At 45.4% G+C, this 22,010-nt stretch overlaps 1 protein-coding gene across 2 annotated transcripts in view; it reads right to left on the bottom strand.

Moving 5' to 3' along the window:
* Positions 1 to 8,098: 8,098 nt before the first annotated feature.
* Positions 8,099 to 22,010, bottom strand: part of LOC123759852 (stromelysin-3) — a 165,286-nt gene continuing 151,374 nt past the window's right edge. Inside the window, exon 13 of one of the 2 annotated variants that reach the window (XM_069317569.1) lies at positions 8,099 to 10,658. In XM_069317569.1, the coding sequence (XP_069173670.1) occupies positions 10,639 to 10,658 (20 nt within the window). In that variant the 3' untranslated portion in view covers positions 8,099 to 10,638. Of the gene's footprint in view, positions 10,659 to 13,633; positions 14,299 to 22,010 lie in introns of those variants that run through there. The other variant, XM_069317563.1, reaches the window with a different exon arrangement.

Genomic DNA, 22,010 nt, shown 5'->3' with positions numbered 1-22,010 from the left:
ACAGGGAGCCCATCCGAGCCAGGCACCCTGCCGGATCGAAAAGACCGCACCACACCCCAAAGCTCGGCTGACAACACGTCCCTCACCAAAGCGGAACAACCCGCAGCCGACAAACCAGGCGAGCAGTGACGCAAAAAGAAAGCAGCCAGATCCTCATCCACCTCTACCTGCCATTCAGCGCCCCCAACTCCTGCTGCACGTACAACAGGACCCAATCCGTGCTTAGACAAAACAGAACCGTCCGGACACTGGAGATCGGTGAAAAGAACCGAGTCCTGAAGGGCCTTCTCCTTCCGCAAAAGAAAAGGAGAAAGCTGTTCACCAGACACATGCTCGTCAACACGAGCCCGCACCCGAACCCCCTCTGCCAATTCCTCCCGCAAACCACAAATACGATCCTTACACTGCAGAAATAGCAACAAAACAATCAACCCCACGATTAAGAAACACATACAACCGAGTCAACCTCGCCTGAAGAAAGCTCAACAAACCAAAACGCCCCGCTGCCTCACGCTTCGCAACCACAACAAAAAAAGACTTGCATTCTACCTTGTATCACTCCCACCAGTCTAACACAGACGAAAACTCACACTTGCGAGCAACAAGCCCCACTCACCACCCATGAAACGCCTCACACACCCAAGGACAATGCAGCAACCGACAATTCAACTTCCACCAACCCCTCCCCACACGAACCTGACTTCAAACAACAACACGCACCATAACCAAACAATGATCAGAAAAGGCAACAGGAACCGTACGAAACGCAAAAACAGAGTCCTCCCGCCCATGAACATAAAAACGATCCAGCCTGGTACACGCCCCTCGCGCAGCAAAGTTGAATTCCAAATCGCCTCCAAACATGAGAGCAACATCACAAAACCCACAACTCTGTAAGGTGGAGACTAATGCCCGAGAAACATTCTGCGGATGCGCACTATTGCAATCCTGTGCTTGAGTGACACAATTAAAATCGCCTCCAAAAACCATGTCCCTTGTGTCATGATGTAAGAAGTGTAACAGCCCACCCTGGAAAATCTCTTCTCTCTCCTGGCGCCGCGCCAGAAGGAGCATACACAGTCAATAAGGGAATCTCCACCCCGAGGTACTGCACACGAGCGAACAACACCTGGCCATTCTCGTCCATATCCTTGTGAAGCACGGAAATGGACGCCCTCCGGGAGAACAGCATCAGCGTCCCCCCAAAGGACATTCTCGGCGGATTAAGCTCTACATGAAAACCATCAGTCAACCCAGACAAAACACTCAAAGTCACGCACATTATGCTCCTGAATAAAGGACTACATCTACACGTTGCTGACGAAGCACAGCCACCAAGCCCATCTGCACTGCCAAGTCACGCAACCCACGAACATTCAGCGTCACACAAGTCAGTGAAGGCGGCAGAAGGAAGGGACAATTAGGACCTCACCGAGCCCACAGTCCCTTGGAAGGCGGACCAGAGCCCCCCATAGGGGAGGCAATAGGAACCGTAGGCGCATCATCCGGCAACCCTGCAATGGAGGGCCTCACAGGAACGTCGGTACTTGCACTCTTCGTAGACTTCGTAAACTTCATAGTCAGTGCATCCCGTCTCAGTACCTTTCCACACCAGAGGACACCACCCAATGAGCATCCTCAACTGCCTCTGGGGCGTCACTGCCCCCAGAGGGAGCCCCGGGAGCAACAGACCTCAGTAGACCACCAGAGGGAGGAGGAGGAGGGGTGCACGCCACAGCAGCCCCAGCCGTAGACCCCCCTCGCTTGATGGGAGGACCTTTGTCTGAGGAACGCGTCCGTGCCTCCCGCTTACGACGGGGCTGGTCCGACGTCGCGACCGGGGAAGGCCGTCTAGAGCCACGAGAGTCGCAGCGCCTCTGGAGCAGCAGCAACTACGTCGGATGCACGGCCACCAGACAAAGGAGCAACATCACACGAAGGACCCACAGGATCGCCACTCCCACCTACACATGATGGAGCAGCTTCCACATGCATACCTGTCTCCATGTCCACAACAATTGAATCCCGATGAACCTCCGCAGTGACGACGTGCACAGGAAGCAAGGGCGCTGCATCAGACACCAACGGGCCAGGTGGGCCAAACTGCTTGAACAGCCGGAGTAGGAACAGTCAAATCAGAAGGCACCATCGACGGTGAGGGGTCGCGGGAGTCAATCACGGCCTCTGCAACACCTGGCTTGGCCCCCCAACCCCCAAGGGGGGAAAATCACCCTCCTGAAAGAGGGCTGGCTCCCCCATCCCGGAAGCAGTGCAACCGGCCGCAAGATGCCCTCCAATCCACACCTAAAACAGGTGCGCGGTTGACCCCTCATAGAACACCCGCATGTAAAGCCATAGAACTTGACTTGAGAAGGAATATCACGTGTCAAGGGCATGCCAAGGGTCCACACATTGGTCCTCAAGCCCGACAGGCGGCCTGAGCGGAAACAAGTTATACGGTGAGTGAACACAGTACCGTACCGAGAGATGCAGGTGCGAAGGACCTCCTTGGGAAAGTCCAAGGGAACTACATGTCGGCGCCACACACTGGTCTGACACCTCCACAGTACCTGTAGAGCCCAGGAGCTGGTGAGAACGCCCAGCAAAATTACTCACGAAGCGCTGATATGGACCAGAGGCAGAGAACTTGACCACCACACGCCTGTCAGAGATCTTCTCATGGCCGTAAATAGTGTGCAGGTCCACCCAGAAAACAACCAAAAGCGTCACCTCCACCAACACCCAAACAGCAGCCGCCGAGAACTCCAATCCTGCGGAATCCACCCTCCGAATCCGCGTCACCGACGATGCCATAACGCCAGCCGCCCCCACAGGCTAGCCGGCACTCCACCCTCTGAATCCGCGTCACCGACGATGCCATAACGCCAGCCGCCCCCACAGGCTAGCCGGCACACCACACACCAACAACAGCGACCTGCTCGCACCAGACGTCAGCCAACAACTGAGAGAGTGCCAACTCCGTGACCACACCCGGCAACGAGCGAGCAGCTAATCCACCTTCATTTTGATTTAATTATTTTATGTGAATTGCGTTGGAATTGAACTGTGTTGTTTTCCATACAGTTCGTTTAGTGAATATAGTTTATTTTTTTTATTGTTACATATTTTCATTTCATTTTTTAACTTTTTCTTATATTTCAGTGATGGGAACATCAGATCACTTGATGTTTCCAATTTTCTGATGGGAACAGCAGACCATTTGGGAAGGCATCGGACGAGGGAGTGGGGAATGATGAGGATGACAAGGGGGAATGCCGTGAGAGATGGTGGGGAGGACGTGGGGACAAGGGAGGGGGTAATGGTGGTGAAGGACGAGAAAACGGGGGAGTTTGGGATGGTAGGGACGAGGGGATGGGGGAATAGAGGATAGTGGGGGAGGAGAAAGGGACAGAGGAGTGGGGCATGGTGGGAAGGAAGAGGAGATGGTGTAGTGGTTAATGGTTGGGAGGCCGAGGAGACGGGTGAGAGGGGGAATGGTGGGGAGGACTGGGGGACAGGGAAGGTTGCTGTTGCACAGCAACGCACATGCATTGGTGTGCCACAGCAATGCGTGGACGGGTACTGCTAGTATGATAATAACAAAATACAGCATTATAACATACTCATTATTATTTGTGTTATTATGAAATACTCATCAATGATAAAAAGGCACAGCTACATATCCCCTTTGTGTTCCATCCTTACTACTATTCCTCTTCTTTGTACGTCGGACAGGTGCTTTCATCTCTTTATTACTACATTATCCCTCAGTTCCATTTAGTAAAAGCTGTTCTCCTTATATTTTTTTTTTTAAATATTCACATAAAATCCATGTTTTAACATATTGATATGAAACTCTGACGACGTTTATGTTAAATAATTGCTGTTTTGTTTAACATTATCAAGTAATTTTCATATAATTCGAATAATTGTTGGAACTCCTGACCCCTTAACTGGTGTTCCATTATTATACTTAAGAACATAAGAAGGTGAGAATGAAGGAAATTGTGAAAATTGTTTTCCCCATGCAAGTGGCGGGTTGAATGCCTTCCCTTACATAAACAACACTAACCTCTCTTTCCTCTTTTCCCTAATTCTTCCTCTATTCCCTCTCTTCCACTTCTGGTTCAACCTTGGTTACTCTCTTTTCTCCTTCACTCAAGGTCAGCGGTTGACGTCTCGACGTTCCATGGAACAGGCCGCCGTGTTCGAGTAGCACCACCCACTACTCTCAAGTGTACTCAGATTGATGTGACAGGCAATTCCTAGAGGTCTGGTGGTCTGGAAGTTGTTTACCTGTTGGATAACATCTTATATAAGGGTTAGACGGGTTGTTGGGGCTTGGCCTGGTTACGGCTTGACCTGCACATCTGTGCACAGGGTCCTAAGGACCTTCTCCCATCCCTTTTCAGCGTTGTGTTAACTGTATGTAAAGTGGCTGACATAGGGTGATGGAAAGAGTGTGAATATGGTCAGGGCCACGACAACGTGTCTGCTCATCGACACGGGGCAGCAGCCATACCATCTGTCCAGTTGGTAGAGTGGTTAAGGTAAATGCCTTTTCTGAGTTGTGTAATTAGTGGATCACTACACTTTGCCTCTTAGTGATAGACTATTTTAGAGAAGGGGATAAATGAGTTCGATTCATAAATTACCGTGTTAAATTTTACTTGATTTTTCAGCTCATTTCCTCCGTGGTCATTATGTTAAGCATATATTATCTTGAGCTCACTGGTTCCTTGGCCTTATCTAATAATTATCTAAGTGTTAACTAACTACAGTAATTATCAGCGAGCCAAAAGTTATCACTCACAATTGTTCAAAGTACCAAGAAGTATCAAAGATCTTGTTTCCTTATTGTCTTGGCCTGTCGCCTCTGAGCCAAGAACATCCCAAACAGTAAATAACTTTAATTACCCCTTAATGAGGAGTTGTGGCAGCGTCAACAGTTATTAGACGCAGAGAGTAACTTCAATATGTTCTTGTATATAGTTACCCATTATGAAGAGATAGGCAGGGTACTTTCCATCTTCTTCTCCTGTGTAACACTCCATGGCTCTTCCACTGCAAGGGTAGACCGTGGAGGGTATTCATAGTGTATATACGTGGTGACAGGGTAAGTATTAGTGTTAACCTAGAGGACAAAGGTCATCATAAACGTTACAATATCTGGAAACTCTGTCATTAATACTTTTACCTCAGAACTTATATTGTTTAGCATTAAATTGCATCTGCCAGTCTTTGGTTCATTTTCAATCTTGGGTCTTTTAAATTTATTTCCCGGCCTGTTTTTGTGTCCGCAAATTTGCAAATATGGCAGCTCAGTTCCGTATCTAAATCGTTTATATTAATGATAAACAACAGAGGTCCCAGAACAGAGCTTTGTGGCACTTCACTTACAACAGTTTCCCTCTCTTTTTTTTATACTATATCCATTTATACTAACTCCTTGTTTCCTTTGGTATAGTCATGTCCTTATCCTATTTAAGATAGCATCCTCTAATACCGAGAGCAGCTACTTTTCTTATCAATATTTCATGTTGTACAATATCAAAGCTTTGCTAAAGTCTTATTATAGCTATATATTATTTGCTAAAGTCAGATTATAGATATTAGTGTGGGGTCATTGTTATCCTGTCTACGGACCTAGAATTTGCTATAAATATTGCTAAACTAGTTACCCACCACCACCACCGTGACGTCACCCACCGCCACCACCATCCACTCTATTCTTCCCAAGAAACTCCTTAAGCCATCAAAATGAGCATTTGAGAAATATGACTCTAACAGAATTTTCTCCTTAACCTTTATTTCATTGTACGTTAAATCTCGCCTATTTCCTTGTGATCACTGTTCACTAGCTCCCTATTTCCTTGTGATCACTGTTCACTAGCTCCCTATTTCCTTGTGATCATTGTTCATTAGCTCACTCCCTATTTCCTTGTGATCATTGTTCATTAGCTCACTCCTTATTTCCTTGTAATCACTGTTCACTAGCTCACTTCCTATTTCGTTGTCATTTATTTGCATTCCTGTTAACACCGAGTCGTCAGAAACATTCTTTTAATTTGTTGGCTCTTGAATATGTTGCTTAAGGAAGCAATCATCAACTAATTCTAAAAAAATAATCTACCTCGATATTTATTGTCTTCTGAGTGCAGTTTACTCGACTAAAATTAAAGTCACCTATAACACACGCACCATTTAGCCTAGATTATCTTTATATTTTATCTCATACATGATTGACTCATCTTCCATTTAGTTGAAGATTTTTTGCCTGTATAAACCTCCTGTTATTAGATAATTTATATTTTCTCTTTAATCGTAACCAAATAGCTTCCGTATGTGGCACTGCTTTGATGTCCTCTTTGGCATTACCTATAAAATTTCCCATGGCTACTCCCCCTTCCTAATCTAATCTGTATACCCGAATGAGGGAGGGAGGGAGGGAAGGAGTTATCAGGGGAAAGCGCCAAGCCATTACGACTATGTAGCGCTGCGAAGGGGTCAGGATAAGGACTAGGGATGGGACGGAATGGTGCCCAACCACTTGAACGGTCGGGGATTGAACTCCGACCTGCATGAAGCGAGACTGTCGCTCTGCCGACCAGACCAAGTGGTTGGGTAAAATAATTATTAATTCCTTAATTTGATGTTCAGCTAATAGTTCTTTTACATCTATATACGCGTGGGTTACTGCAATGATATCTCCATCACCAAACAGTTTAAAAAAGACAATCTCCTCTAACCTCACATTTAAAAGAATGAAATAAAGTTACGTGACTGAGTACCTGTGTCACATAAAAGTGCAGTCATGCAGTCATCGGGAGGGTAAACCCTTCATGCAAACTGCACCTACTCTCAAGAAGAAGAAGATATTGAGTGTGTGTGTGTGTGGTGAAGTTGTGTCCGACAACTTCGGACCTCCCACAACTCCAATTTATTCCCAGCATGTTCTAGAAAGCAGTGTGACTCCAATTAGTCATTATGGTCACCCTGTGCTGCCGAGACTACTCAGCTTAAGAACTAAGGGAAGTGCTGAATATCTGACTAAACCCCATGTCATTTAACTATATGGCCCTATAACTCTTATATAGATTAGTTGGTTAAGCAGCATAACAATACCCTAACAAGGGTAAGCTTCATTATTATAACAATTTAAGCTCATGTGTAACACCTGTACGTATATTTAGTCATCAGATCTTAGGGTGTATGGTATCCCTAGGTCAGTGTGACCACATGAGACACAATTGAGCTGGCCACACCAGGACCACTCAGACGCCAATCACTGGAGTTCGTGTGTCTAAGGGTATCTGATGTGTGATAACCAGTCACCACTACTGAAATAGCTGAGGCCATTTAAATGTTCTTTATATAGTTGTGTGATCTATACCTCAATAGTAATTATATCTACCGTTCAATTACGGTAAGATTAAAATATGAAACCTCCCCCCCCCCTCAAAAAAAAAATGTGTTAAGAGAAGTTTATTGATGACAATAAATTATAAAATACAGACCTCTTCGAAGTATTAGACACAATTTCTTAAAATAACAATCAAATCAATCATCAGTAGGTTTCCCTACACCACTAGCAGCAAAGTGTTGGGATGCAAGTGACAGAAGAAAATCTGATCTTACTCTATGAGGGATCGAGCAGAGACCCTAGTGAGACTTAGTGAGTTCAGCTTAAACGAAGTAAAGGTGTCTGATTTGCAGTAAATATAACTAAGGCACCAAGTCATTATTGCCATTATAGTTGTGCCACATTGTGCCTTAAAGTTAATGCATTGCTTAAACCAGAAAGCTAATACAATAATAATGTATTAGTGAATTAACTTAATGATCATTACAACATTTTAACATACAAACTCAATACATCAACACTATAATTAAAATACTAGCTGACCTGTAGATTAATAAAATATATTATATCCACACTAATACAGTACTTTAGCATTATATTTATTATGTTAACATTATAATTATTAACTAAACCTTATCTATAATACTATAAACATTGCAACTAATGAAATAATCATAATAAATTTGCTAATATTAAAATGATGGCAATACTCTGGTCGTAAGCCTAATACTAGGATTTAACATTATAATTTATTTGTGAATGTGTGAATTTAGCCATTTTGGCCTCATTACAATTAACATTACTCGAATTACCAAAAATTAAAATTGCAAATAATATTGTGGTGGTTAACCGTCAACTGACAGATGGAGGCCCCAAGTGTGGTGCCTCTACTGAGCTCTCAGTCGTCACAAGTTGTGTTATGTAGAGATCAGTTGAAACCTCATCGTTTCTTACTTTTCTGATGTGTGGTTTGGTCACCATAACTCTCCAAGATTCGTATTACATTGTTATGGGGGAGGGGGCACTGAAGAAAGAGTCCTGAAAGACATAATGGACTGAAACGAGACATTTACCAACACTAAACAGGAAACACCGCTTACCATATACCACAAGAGTAAAAAGACTGCTAAGTTGCACACGAAGAACTTTCCCGACACAATGAAAAGTCTTTAAAGAGAGGAATATCTTCTGTTCCTTAACATCCGGACCAGGTCACTAGTAACCAATAGGACCTATTGGTCCAACAATAGGCTACTCGTGTCCTATTGTTGGACCAATAGAACACGAGTAGCCAATAGGACACGAGTATCCAATTGGACAAAAGTAACCAGTAGGTCACGAATAACTATTCAGTCACGAGTAACCAATAAGTCAAGAGTAATAAGTAGGTCAAGAGCAGCTGCATGACATCTGATGTACCATTGTTGGACAGCACCTCATTTTGATGTCCGCTCCACTCCTTAATGACGAAGTACTTCATCCTGCAATACCTCGATTTATTACCTGGTTATGTCATTTCGTTGGCTGGGCCGGTTAGTGGTGGTAAACCACACACAAACTTCACAAATGACCCACACCTCCTGCCAACCCATGGGGGATAAGACACCGATCTTTCCATCCTCCTCGTTCCCAAACCCCATCCTCTTCCAGAACTTCAAGTCATCATCCACCTTCCTCCCCCAACCTTCTCCAAGCCCTTTGGACATCGACGTTAAGTATTACCCTGATGACTGGCGGACCTGGGACCCATCCTGGGAAGAAGTGACTGGGTCACTTCACTGCATCTAAGCCCATTATTGCCACGTGCAGAAAACACAAGGAAGAAACCCAGTGTTCTCTTGCATTCACTAAAACACGGTCCTCCAGTTCATATTCTAAACCTGCGTTCAGCTATCGTCCATTAGTGTGATTAGTCCAAATGGCTTAATTCTATAATAACAAAATCCATTCCTTTATAGGAACAGGGACTCAGGGACAAAGCACAGGGATTCCAAACCCGATTCCCAGTGCCTTCTTTGACTAACTTAGAGGAAAACTCCGGAGCTGGAGCCCCCAGAGCAGTTCGTTGTTGCCTTCAGCCTCGTTCTGACAGTTCCTGCGACGGCGCTGGAACCAATCGTATTGGCGCTTGGCTTTCCATTGGGGATTTCGACGACATGGAGAGGTGGGACCTGCTGCTGTATAGGTTATCTTGAAGGTTATCTTGAGATGATTTCGGGGCTTTTAGTGTCCCCGCGGCCCGGTCCTCGACCAGGCCTCCACCCCCAGGAAGCAGCCCGTGATAGCTGACTAACACCCAGGTATCTATTTTACTGCTAGGTAACAGGGGCATAGGGTGAAAGAAACTCTGCCCATTGTTTCTCGCCGGCGCCTGGGATCGAACCCAGGATCACAAGTCCCGCGTGCTTTCCGCTCGGCCGACCGGCTCCCCTTGGTGTATACATCAGTGCCCTCGTCAGCAGATGTCACATGGTGACCAAATCACACATCAGAAAATGAAGAAATACCAACATTTCGGTCCATCCTGGACCATTATCAGGTGGTGTGATAGAAGAGAAAAAGGGACAGGGCCAATAAAGAAGGTAACAGAGTGAGAGGAGAAGTGAGGAGCAGGTAAGAGACATAAAATAAAGGTAGTTGTACAGGCAGGTCTCGGCTACAATTCTTGGACACAATCAATAGCCGGCGACGAGCATAGACAAGTGGCCGACATACAACGTTGTACAACACGTTCTCTTAACTAATTAATCGTGTTTTGTCGTTACTGTAACCAACGGTACGAATGCAACCTATTAAGAAAAGTTACTGCTCACAAATATTTACATTTTCTATGCATCGTCTTGTCGTCTTGATGGCTTAGGTTGGTTGGTCCCTTGGATATGTGAGTCTCTAAGAAGATTAGGAGCTTGGGATTTTTACGGAGTGGCAAATCAGGAGTAGAGGGTGAGGAGACACCAGCAGCAGGGTGACTATGGAGGCCGTATATACACGGCCCCAACACGACATTCAGGCCACGGGAGACATCTCCCGTCACGCAGGGTGCAGTAGCACCTCCACAGATCTCCAGTATCAGCTCTTGATACTGGTAATGGCTCAAAAGGGCCACCACTTACGGGCTATTCATGCCCGTGCCACCTTTTGGGTGGCTTAATCTTAATCAATCAGTCAATCGACAGTCAGGCAGTAGACAACTGGATTAAGCTTCTCCAACTCGCAGGACACTGGATTGAAGGATCAACTTGGATAAGTTGAGACGGATAGGTTGTAATGTATCCCTAGTAGCTGTTCCCCTCATCTGTAACACATGAGACAAGAACTATCACTTTAGCGTGTCTATTAAAATATTTATTCTATTCAGTTCATATTGCATAATTAAGGGGGGTTCAATAAACAGTTAATTTATCATCATAATCTACTGGAATAATTGTTTTTTTAGCCTCAACTAAATAGTGTGTTCTTAAGAAATTATGTTGACATTCCTAATAAAGCTGGAAGCTGAAACTTGCAGTCAGACATCAGCTGAATTCAAACGAACTTCAGAATATGACTTATTTAAGAGACTCACTATTAGTTTGCATTAGGAATAATATATTTGATGCTTAGCTAAAATTATGTTAGTTATTCGATGAACAAGGACACCTGTCTTCAGAGACTTCATGATGTCAGTTGATTGATTCTCTGTGTGTCTGTGTGTCTGTGTGTCTGTGTGTCTGTCTGTCTGTGTGTCTGTCTGTCTGTGTGACTGTCTGTCTGTCTGTCTGTCTGTCTGTCTGTCTGTCTGTCTGTCTGTCTGTCTCTCTGTATCTCTGTCTCTCTGTCTCTCTGTCTCTCTGTCTCCGTCTCTGTCTCTGTCTCTGTCTCTGTCTCTGTCTCTGTCTCTCTGTCTCTCTGTCTCTCTGTCTCTCTGTCTCTCTCTCTCTCTCTCTCTCTCTCTCTCTCATATCATGGGCAATAATTGCTGCCATACTTACCTAGGTTCACTGCAGCGTGTAATGAGAAACACGTTATCAAAACATCGTAGTAATGCAGTAAAACATTTTATATACATATTGATACTTGTATTAAGTATTTTGTAAGGAAGACTTTTAAGTACAAATAAATTCATTTTGGGTGGACGTCATTATGAATATTATATAATACATAGGGTTGAAGAGTTGAGTGTCCCATATGACGAGCAGGCATGTTGCAGGTGAACTGCTCAATAAATATTATGAACACCAGGACAGTTTAAGATGAACAGTTCACTAACCTATATCAACACCAGCTTTGGAGAAGATGAACAGATAAATAAATAATATGAATATCAGGGCTGGCGAAGATGAATAGCTGAATAACTAATATGAACACCAGGACTGGCGAAGATGAACTGAATAGGAGGAACACTTTTTGATCGTGTCGACTGTTCATTATGGAACAGCATGAACACAGACTGGTAAAGTCGAATAAGAAGAACATCTCAACAATCATCAGATCTGTAGAAGTTGAACAAAATGAACACAGACCATGAAGCTGAACAGAAAGAAGGAGATTTTTATAAAGAACACCAATATGAGCACCGGAGAAGAGAAGGTATCCACCAGAACACCACCATGAACACTCCGGATGATCAAAAGTGAACAGAAGAATAACAAGAACGGTGCCCTACACGAGTCAACAGAGACGGTGCATGTACAGGTGAAGAACATATAACTAGTAGAGCTGAACATGACGACCATGGAAATGAACACAAGGGATGGTACAGCTGAACATAATGAACATAGTAATGAACATAAGGAACACTGTCACGGGCAAGACTGTCAGGGTGATAACCAATTCAGTGCAAACAATTACCTTGATTACTTAACCTGACTAAGTGACATGTAGCTGATTAGATGAACACCTGAATGAACAATCATCAAGGTGAAGAAGAACGTTGTGAACATCTTAATGACCACTAGTTACAGCACACAACTAACTGTAGGTACAGCACACACTAACACTAGTTACAGCACACCCCTACACTAGTTACAGCACACCCCTACACTAGTTACAGCACACACCTACACTAGTTACAGCACACCCCTACTCTAGTTACAGCACACACCTACACTAGTTACAGCACACACCTACACTAGTTACAGCACACACCTACACTAGTTACAGCACACACCTACACTAGTTACAGCACACACTAACACTAGTTACAGCACACACCTTCACTAGTTACAGCACACACCTTCACTAGTTACAGCACACACCTTCACTAGTTACAGCACACACCTTCACTAGTTACAGCACACACCTTCACTAGTTACAGCACACACCTTCACTAGTTACAGCACACACCTTCACTAGTTACAGCACACACCTTCACTAGTTACAGCACACCCCTACACTAGTTACAGCACACCCCTACACTAGTTACAGCACACACCTACACTAGTTACAGCACACACCTACACTAGTTACAGCACACACCTACACTAGTTACAGCACACACCTACACTAGTTACAGCACACACCTACACTAGTTGCAGCACACACCTTCACTAGTTACAGCACACACCTACACTAGTTACAGCACACCCCTACACTAGTTACATCACACTAACATTAGTTACAGCACACACTAACACTAGTTACAGCACACACCTTCACTAGTTACAGCACACACCTTCACTAGTTACAGCACACACCTTCACTAGTTACAGCACACACCTTCACTAGTTACAGCACACACCTTCACTAGTTACAGCACACCCCTACACTAGTTACAGCACACCCCTACACTAGTTACAGCACACACCTACACTAGTTACAGCACACACCTACACTAGTTACAGCACACACCTTCACTAGTTACAGCACACACCTACACCAGTTACAGCACACACCTGCACTAGTTACACCACACACCTTCACTAGTTACAGCACACACTAACACTAGTTACAGTACAAGCCTAAACTAGTTACAGCACACACCTACACCAGTTACAGCACACACCTACACCAGTTACAGCACACACCTACACCAGTTGCAGCACACACCTACACTAGTGATAGCACACCCCTACACTAGTTACAGTACACGCCTAAACTAGTTACAGCACACACCTACATTAGTTACACCTTCACTAGTTACAGCACACACCTACATTAGTTACACCTTCACTAGTTACAGCACACACCTACACTAGTTACACCACACACCTACACTAGTTACAGCATGTTACGGCCCTCTCGGGACGCAACGGGGTTCTTACTCTGATGTTGTTAGAGAAAGATATATATATCCGTTCCCAAGCCAGTAGTGGCTATCAAGGGATGTGATCCGTGACGCAATTAACTTAAAGGGGGAAGGGAAAGAAAGTTAAGAACTTAATATAATATAATGTCCGCCACCAATAAATAATATATAAAAAGGTTACACAGGGGGAGGGGTATTAACACTATACAAGGGGATTAAACTGTAGTCTTCTGCTGGAGACTATGGATCCTCGCTCTCTCTCGGTGCTGAGTCCTCGGTGCATTCGTGGCCACACAACGAATCCTCTGCGAAGTTGAGCCTACCCTGGCCACAGGTCAGCCAAAACACAGGTCCACTGGGGGCACCGCCGTGGAGGGCGTCAACCACACGTCCAGCTGGTCTGCTGGCAGGTTCCGGAACAGCAAGGCTGGTCAGGCCACTCCACGGACGATATAAGGGGAACGCCCTGGACAGGAGCCTCGTGTGACACCACAAATTACTCTCCCGTCCTCAATACCCCAGTGGACGATCGTCTCCAACAGTCGGTCCCGGGTAAATCCTTTTACTGCCACTCCACTGGCAGGCTAACACACCACAGTGTTCTTCCGGGGGGGACGACTTCGCAACTGCTGCAGCAAAGCTCAAGGTTTGGAGACGGCTGCCTCGGGTAGACTGACTCAACTTCCATCACAGGGGTCCCAGGTCGACTCTGTAAGCAGACACGTCATCAATACCTGGGACACACTAAAACACCTCACTTACGGGCTCAGGCACAAACGCCTGACGTATCCGCTCCATAGATGGCGGTGGTGTCTGGGCACCACCTCACCAGAGGTCAGCAGCGGCGGTGTTGAGCGCTGAACCAGACTGGAAACTGGTCCTCGAGGCCAGTACACGCTGTCCTCACCAGGTGTCTTCGTCCGTTTGGAGGGGGTTTCGGGAGCTGACCCACAGATGGCGTGGTTGTCACTGCTCCGGGCTCGGACGCTGGATCCGGGTTCGTAACACAGCACACACCTACACTAGTTACACCACACACCTGCACTAGTTACAGCACACACCTGCACTAGTTACAGCACACACCTGCACTAGTTACAGCATACACCTGCACTAGTTACAGCACACACCTACACTAGTTACAGCACACCCCTACACTAGTTACAGCACACACCTACACTAGTTACAGCACACACCTACACCAGTTACAGCACACCCCTACACTAGTTACAGCACACACCTACACTAGTTACAGCACACACCTACACTAGTTACAGCACACACCTACACTAGTTACAGCACACCCGTACACTAGTTACAGCACACACCTACACTAGATACATCACACTAACATTAGTTACACCTTCACTAGTTACAGCACACACCTACACCAGTTACAGCACACACCTACATTAGTTACACCTTCACTAGTTACAGCACACCTTCACTAGTTACAGCACACACCTTCACTAGTTACAGCACACACCTTCACTAGTTACAGCACACACCTACACTAGTTACAGCACACACCTACACTAGTTACAGCACACACCTGCACTAGTTACAGCACACACCTTCACTAGTTACAGCACACCCCTACACTAGTTACAGCACACACCTTCACTAGTTACAGCACACACCTACACCAGTTACAGCACACACCTACACTAGTTACAGCACACACCTACACTAGTTACAGCACACACCTACACTAGTTACAGCACACACCTTCACTAGTTACAGCATACACCTGCACTAGTTACAGCACACACCTACACTAGTTACAGCACACCCCTACACTAGTTACAGCACACACCTTCACTAGTTACAGCACACACCTTCACTAGTTACAGCACACCCCTACACTAGTTACAGCACACACCTTCACTAGTTACAGCACACACCTACACCAGTTACAGCACACACCTACACTAGTTACAGCACACACCTACACTAGTTACAACACACACCTGCACTAGTTACAGCACACACCTGCACTAGTTACAGCATACACCTGCACTAGTTACAGCACACACCTACACTAGTTACAGCACACCCCTACACTAGTTACAGCACACCCCTACACTAGTTACAGCACACACCTACACTAGTTACAGCACACACCTACACTAGTTACAGCACACACCTACACTAGTTACAGCACACCCCTACACTAGTTACAGCACACACCTACACTAGTTACAGCACACACCTACACTAGTTACAGCACACCCCTACACTAGTTACAGCACACACCTACACTAGTTACACCACACACCTTCACTAGTTACAGCACACACTAACACTAGTTACAGCACACACCTTCACTAGTTACAGCACACACCTTCACTAGTTACAGCACACACTAACACTAGTTACAGCACACACCTTCACTAGTTACAGCACACACTAACACTAGTTACAGCATACACCTTCACTAGTTACACCACACACCTTCACTAGTTACAGCACACACTAACACTAGTTACAGCACACACCTTCACTAGTTACAGCACACACTAACACTAGTTACAGCACACACCTTCACTAGTTACAGCACACACCTGCACTAGTTACAGCACACACCTACACTAGTTACAGCACACACCTACACTAGTTACAGCACACCCCTACACTAGTTACAGCACACACCTTCACTAGTTACAGCACACACCTACACTAGTTACAGCACACACCTACACTAGTTACATCACACTAACATTAGTTACACCTTCACTAGTTACAGCACACACCTACACCAGTTACAGCACACACCTACACTAGTTACACCACACACCTTCACTAGTTACAGCACACACTAACACTAGTTACAGCACACACCTTCACTAGTTACAGCACACACTAACACTAGTTACAGCACACACCTTCACTAGTTACACCACACACCTTCACTAGTTACAGCACACACTAACACTAGTTACAGCACACACCTTCACTAGTTACAGCACACACTAACACTAGTTACAGCACACACCTTCACTAGTTACAGCACACACCTGCACTAGTTACAGCACACCCCTACACTAGTTACAGCACACACCTACATTAGTTACAGCACACCCCTACACTAGTTACAGCACACACCTTCACTAGTTACAGCACACACCTACACTAGTTACAGCACACACCTACACTAGTTACATCACACTAACATTAGTTACACCTTCACTAGTTACAGCACACACCTACACCAGTTACAGCACACACCTACACTAGTTACACCACACACCTTCACTAGTTACAGCACACACTAACACTAGTTACAGTACTAGCCTAAACTAGTTACAGCACACACCTACACTATTTACAGCACACACCTACACTAGTTACAGCACACACCTACACTACAGCACACACCTACACTAGTTACAGCACACACCTACACTAGTTACAGCACACACCTACACTAGTTACAGCACACACCTACACTATTTACAGCACACACCTACACTACAGCACACACCTACACTAGTTACAGCACACACCTACACTAGTTACAGCACACACCTACACCAGTTACAGCACACACCTACACTAGTTACAGCACACACCTACACTAGTTGCAGCACACACCTACACTAGTTACAGCACACACCTACACCAGTTGCAGCACACACCTACACTAGTTACAGCACACACCTACACCAGTTACAGCACACACCTACACTAGTTACAGCACACACCTACACTAGTTGCAGCACACACCTACACTAGTTACAGCACACACCTACACTAGTTACAGCACACACCTACACTAGTGACACCACACACCTACACTACAGCACACACCTACACTAGTTACAGCACACACCTACACTAGTTACAGCACACACCTACACCAGTTACAGCACACACCTACACTAGTGACACCACACACCTACACTAGTTACAGCACACACCTACACTAGTTACAGCACACACCTACACTAGTGACACCACACACCTACACTAGTTACAGCACACACCAACATTAGTTACATCACACACCTACACTATTTACAGCACACACCTACACTAGTTACAGCACACACCTTCACTAGTTACAGCACACACCTACACTAGTTACACCACACACACCTTCACTATTTACAGCACACACCTACACTATTTACAGCACACACCTTCACTAGTTACAGCACACACCTACACTATTTACAGCACACACCTGCACTAGTTACAGCACACACCTACACCAGTTACAGCACACACCTGCACTAGTTACAGCACACACCTGCACTAGTTACAGCACACACCTGCACTAGTTACAGCACACACCTGCACTAGTTACAGCACACACCTGCACTAGTTACAGCATACACCTGCACTAGTTACAGCACACACCTACACTAGTTACAGCACACCCCTACACTAGTTACAGCACACACCTACACTAGTTACAGCACACACCTACACCAGTTACAGCACACCCCTACACTAGTTACAGCACACACCTACACTAGTTACAGCACACACCTACACTAGTTACAGCACACACCTACACTAGTTACAGCACACCCGTACACTAGTTACAGCACACACCTACACTAGATACATCACACTAACATTAGTTACACCTTCACTAGTTACAGCACACACCTACACCAGTTACAGCACACACCTACATTAGTTACACCTTCACTAGTTACAGCACACCTTCACTAGTTACAGCACACACCTTCACTAGTTACAGCACACACCTTCACTAGTTACAGCACACACCTACACTAGTTACAGCACACACCTACACTAGTTACAGCACACACCTGCACTAGTTACAGCACACACCTTCACTAGTTACAGCACACCCCTACACTAGTTACAGCACACACCTTCACTAGTTACAGCACACACCTACACCAGTTACAGCACACACCTACACTAGTTACAGCACACACCTACACTAGTTACAGCACACACCTACACTAGTTACAGCACACACCTTCACTAGTTACAGCATACACCTGCACTAGTTACAGCACACACCTACACTAGTTACAGCACACCCCTACACTAGTTACAGCACACACCTTCACTAGTTACAGCACACACCTTCACTAGTTACAGCACACCCCTACACTAGTTACAGCACACACCTTCACTAGTTACAGCACACACCTACACCAGTTACAGCACACACCTACACTAGTTACAGCACACACCTACACTAGTTACAACACACACCTGCACTAGTTACAGCACACACCTGCACTAGTTACAGCATACACCTGCACTAGTTACAGCACACACCTACACTAGTTACAGCACACCCCTACACTAGTTACAGCACACCCCTACACTAGTTACAGCACACACCTACACTAGTTACAGCACACACCTACACTAGTTACAGCACACACCTACACTAGTTACAGCACACCCCTACACTAGTTACAGCACACACCTACACTAGTTACAGCACACACCTACACTAGTTACAGCACACCCCTACACTAGTTACAGCACACACCTACACTAGTTACACCACACACCTTCACTAGTTACAGCACACACTAACACTAGTTACAGCACACACCTTCACTAGTTACAGCACACACCTTCACTAGTTACAGCACACACTAACACTAGTTACAGCACACACCTTCACTAGTTACAGCACACACTAACACTAGTTACAGCATACACCTTCACTAGTTACACCACACACCTTCACTAGTTACAGCACACACTAACACTAGTTACAGCACACACCTTCACTAGTTACAGCACACACTAACACTAGTTACAGCACACACCTTCACTAGTTACAGCACACACCTGCACTAGTTACAGCACACACCTACACTAGTTACAGCACACACCTACACTAGTTACAGCACACCCCTACACTAGTTACAGCACACACCTTCACTAGTTACAGCACACACCTACACTAGTTACAGCACACACCTACACTAGTTACATCACACTAACATTAGTTACACCTTCACTAGTTACAGCACACACCTACACCAGTTACAGCACACACCTACACTAGTTACACCACACACCTTCACTAGTTACAGCACACACTAACACTAGTTACAGCACACACCTTCACTAGTTACAGCACACACTAACACTAGTTACAGCACACACCTTCACTAGTTACACCACACACCTTCACTAGTTACAGCACACACTAACACTAGTTACAGCACACACCTTCACTAGTTACAGCACACACTAACACTAGTTACAGCACACACCTTCACTAGTTACAGCACACACCTGCACTAGTTACAGCACACCCCTACACTAGTTACAGCACACACCTACATTAGTTACAGCACACCCCTACACTAGTTACAGCACACACCTTCACTAGTTACAGCACACACCTACACTAGTTACAGCACACACCTACACTAGTTACATCACACTAACATTAGTTACACCTTCACTAGTTACAGCACACACCTACACCAGTTACAGCACACACCTACACTAGTTACACCACACACCTTCACTAGTTACAGCACACACTAACACTAGTTACAGTACTAGCCTAAACTAGTTACAGCACACACCTACACTATTTACAGCACACACCTACACTAGTTACAGCACACACCTACACTACAGCACACACCTACACTAGTTACAGCACACACCTACACTAGTTACAGCACACACCTACACTAGTTACAGCACACACCTACACTATTTACAGCACACACCTACACTACAGCACACACCTACACTAGTTACAGCACACACCTACACTAGTTACAGCACACACCTACACCAGTTACAGCACACACCTACACTAGTTACAGCACACACCTACACTAGTTGCAGCACACACCTACACTAGTTACAGCACACACCTACACCAGTTGCAGCACACACCTACACTAGTTACAGCACACACCTACACCAGTTACAGCACACACCTACACTAGTTACAGCACACACCTACACTAGTTGCAGCACACACCTACACTAGTTACAGCACACACCTACACTAGTTACAGCACACACCTACACTAGTGACACCACACACCTACACTAGTTACAGCACACACCTACACTAGTTACAGCACACACCTACACCAGTTACAGCACACACCTACACTAGTGACACCACACACCTACACTAGTTACAGCACACACCTACACTAGTTACAGCACACACCTACACTAGTGACACCACACACCTACACTAGTTACAGCACACACCAACATTAGTTACATCACACACCTACACTATTTACAGCACACACCTACACTAGTTACAGCACACACCTTCACTAGTTACAGCACACACCTACACTAGTTACACCACACACACCTTCACTATTTACAGCACACACCTACACTATTTACAGCACACACCTTCACTAGTTACAGCACACACCTACACTATTTACAGCACACACCTGCACTAGTTACAGCACACACCTACACCAGTTACAGCACACACCTGCACTAGTTACAGCACACACCTGCACTAGTTACAGCACACACCTGCACTAGTTACAGCACACACCTGCACAAGTTACAGCACACACCTGCACTAGTTACAGCACACACCTGCACTAGTTACAGCATACACCTGCACTAGTTACAACACACACCTACACTATTTACAGCATACACCTACACTAGTGACACCACACACCTACACTAGTTACAGCACACACCTACATTAGTTACACCACACACCTACACTAGTTACAGCACACACCTACACTAGTTACAGCACACACCTACACTAGTGACACCACACACCTACACTAGTTACAGCACACACCTACACTAGTTACAGCACACACCTACACTAGTGACACCACACACCTACACTAGTTACAGCATACACCTACACTAGTGACACCACACACCTACATTAGTTACATCACACACCTACACTATTTACAGCACACACCTACACTAGTTACAGCACACACCTACACTAGTTACAGCACACACCTACACTAGTTACAGCACACACCTACACTAGTTACAGCACACACCTACACTAGTTACAGCACACACCTACACTAGTGACACCACACACCTACACTAGTTACAGCACACACCAACATTAGTTACATCACACACCTACACTATTTACAGCACACACCTACACTAGTTACAGCACACACCTACACTAGTTACAGCACACACCTACACTAGTTACAGCACACACCTACACTAGTTACAGCACACACCTACACTAGTTACAGCACACACCTACACTAGTTACAGCACACACCTTCACTAGTTACAGCACACACCTACACTAGTTACACCACACACCTACACTAGTTACAGCACACACCTTCACTAGTTACAGCACACACCTACACTAGTTACACCACACACCTACACTAGTTACAGCACACACCTGCACTAGTTACAGCACACACCTACACTAGTTACAGCACACACCTGCACTAGTGA

This window comes from Procambarus clarkii, chromosome 8, assembly GCF_040958095.1.
Source record: "Procambarus clarkii isolate CNS0578487 chromosome 8, FALCON_Pclarkii_2.0, whole genome shotgun sequence".
Lineage (NCBI taxonomy): Eukaryota > Metazoa > Arthropoda > Malacostraca > Decapoda > Cambaridae > Procambarus > Procambarus clarkii.
This window is presented reverse-complemented; position numbering and strand designations above follow the sequence as displayed.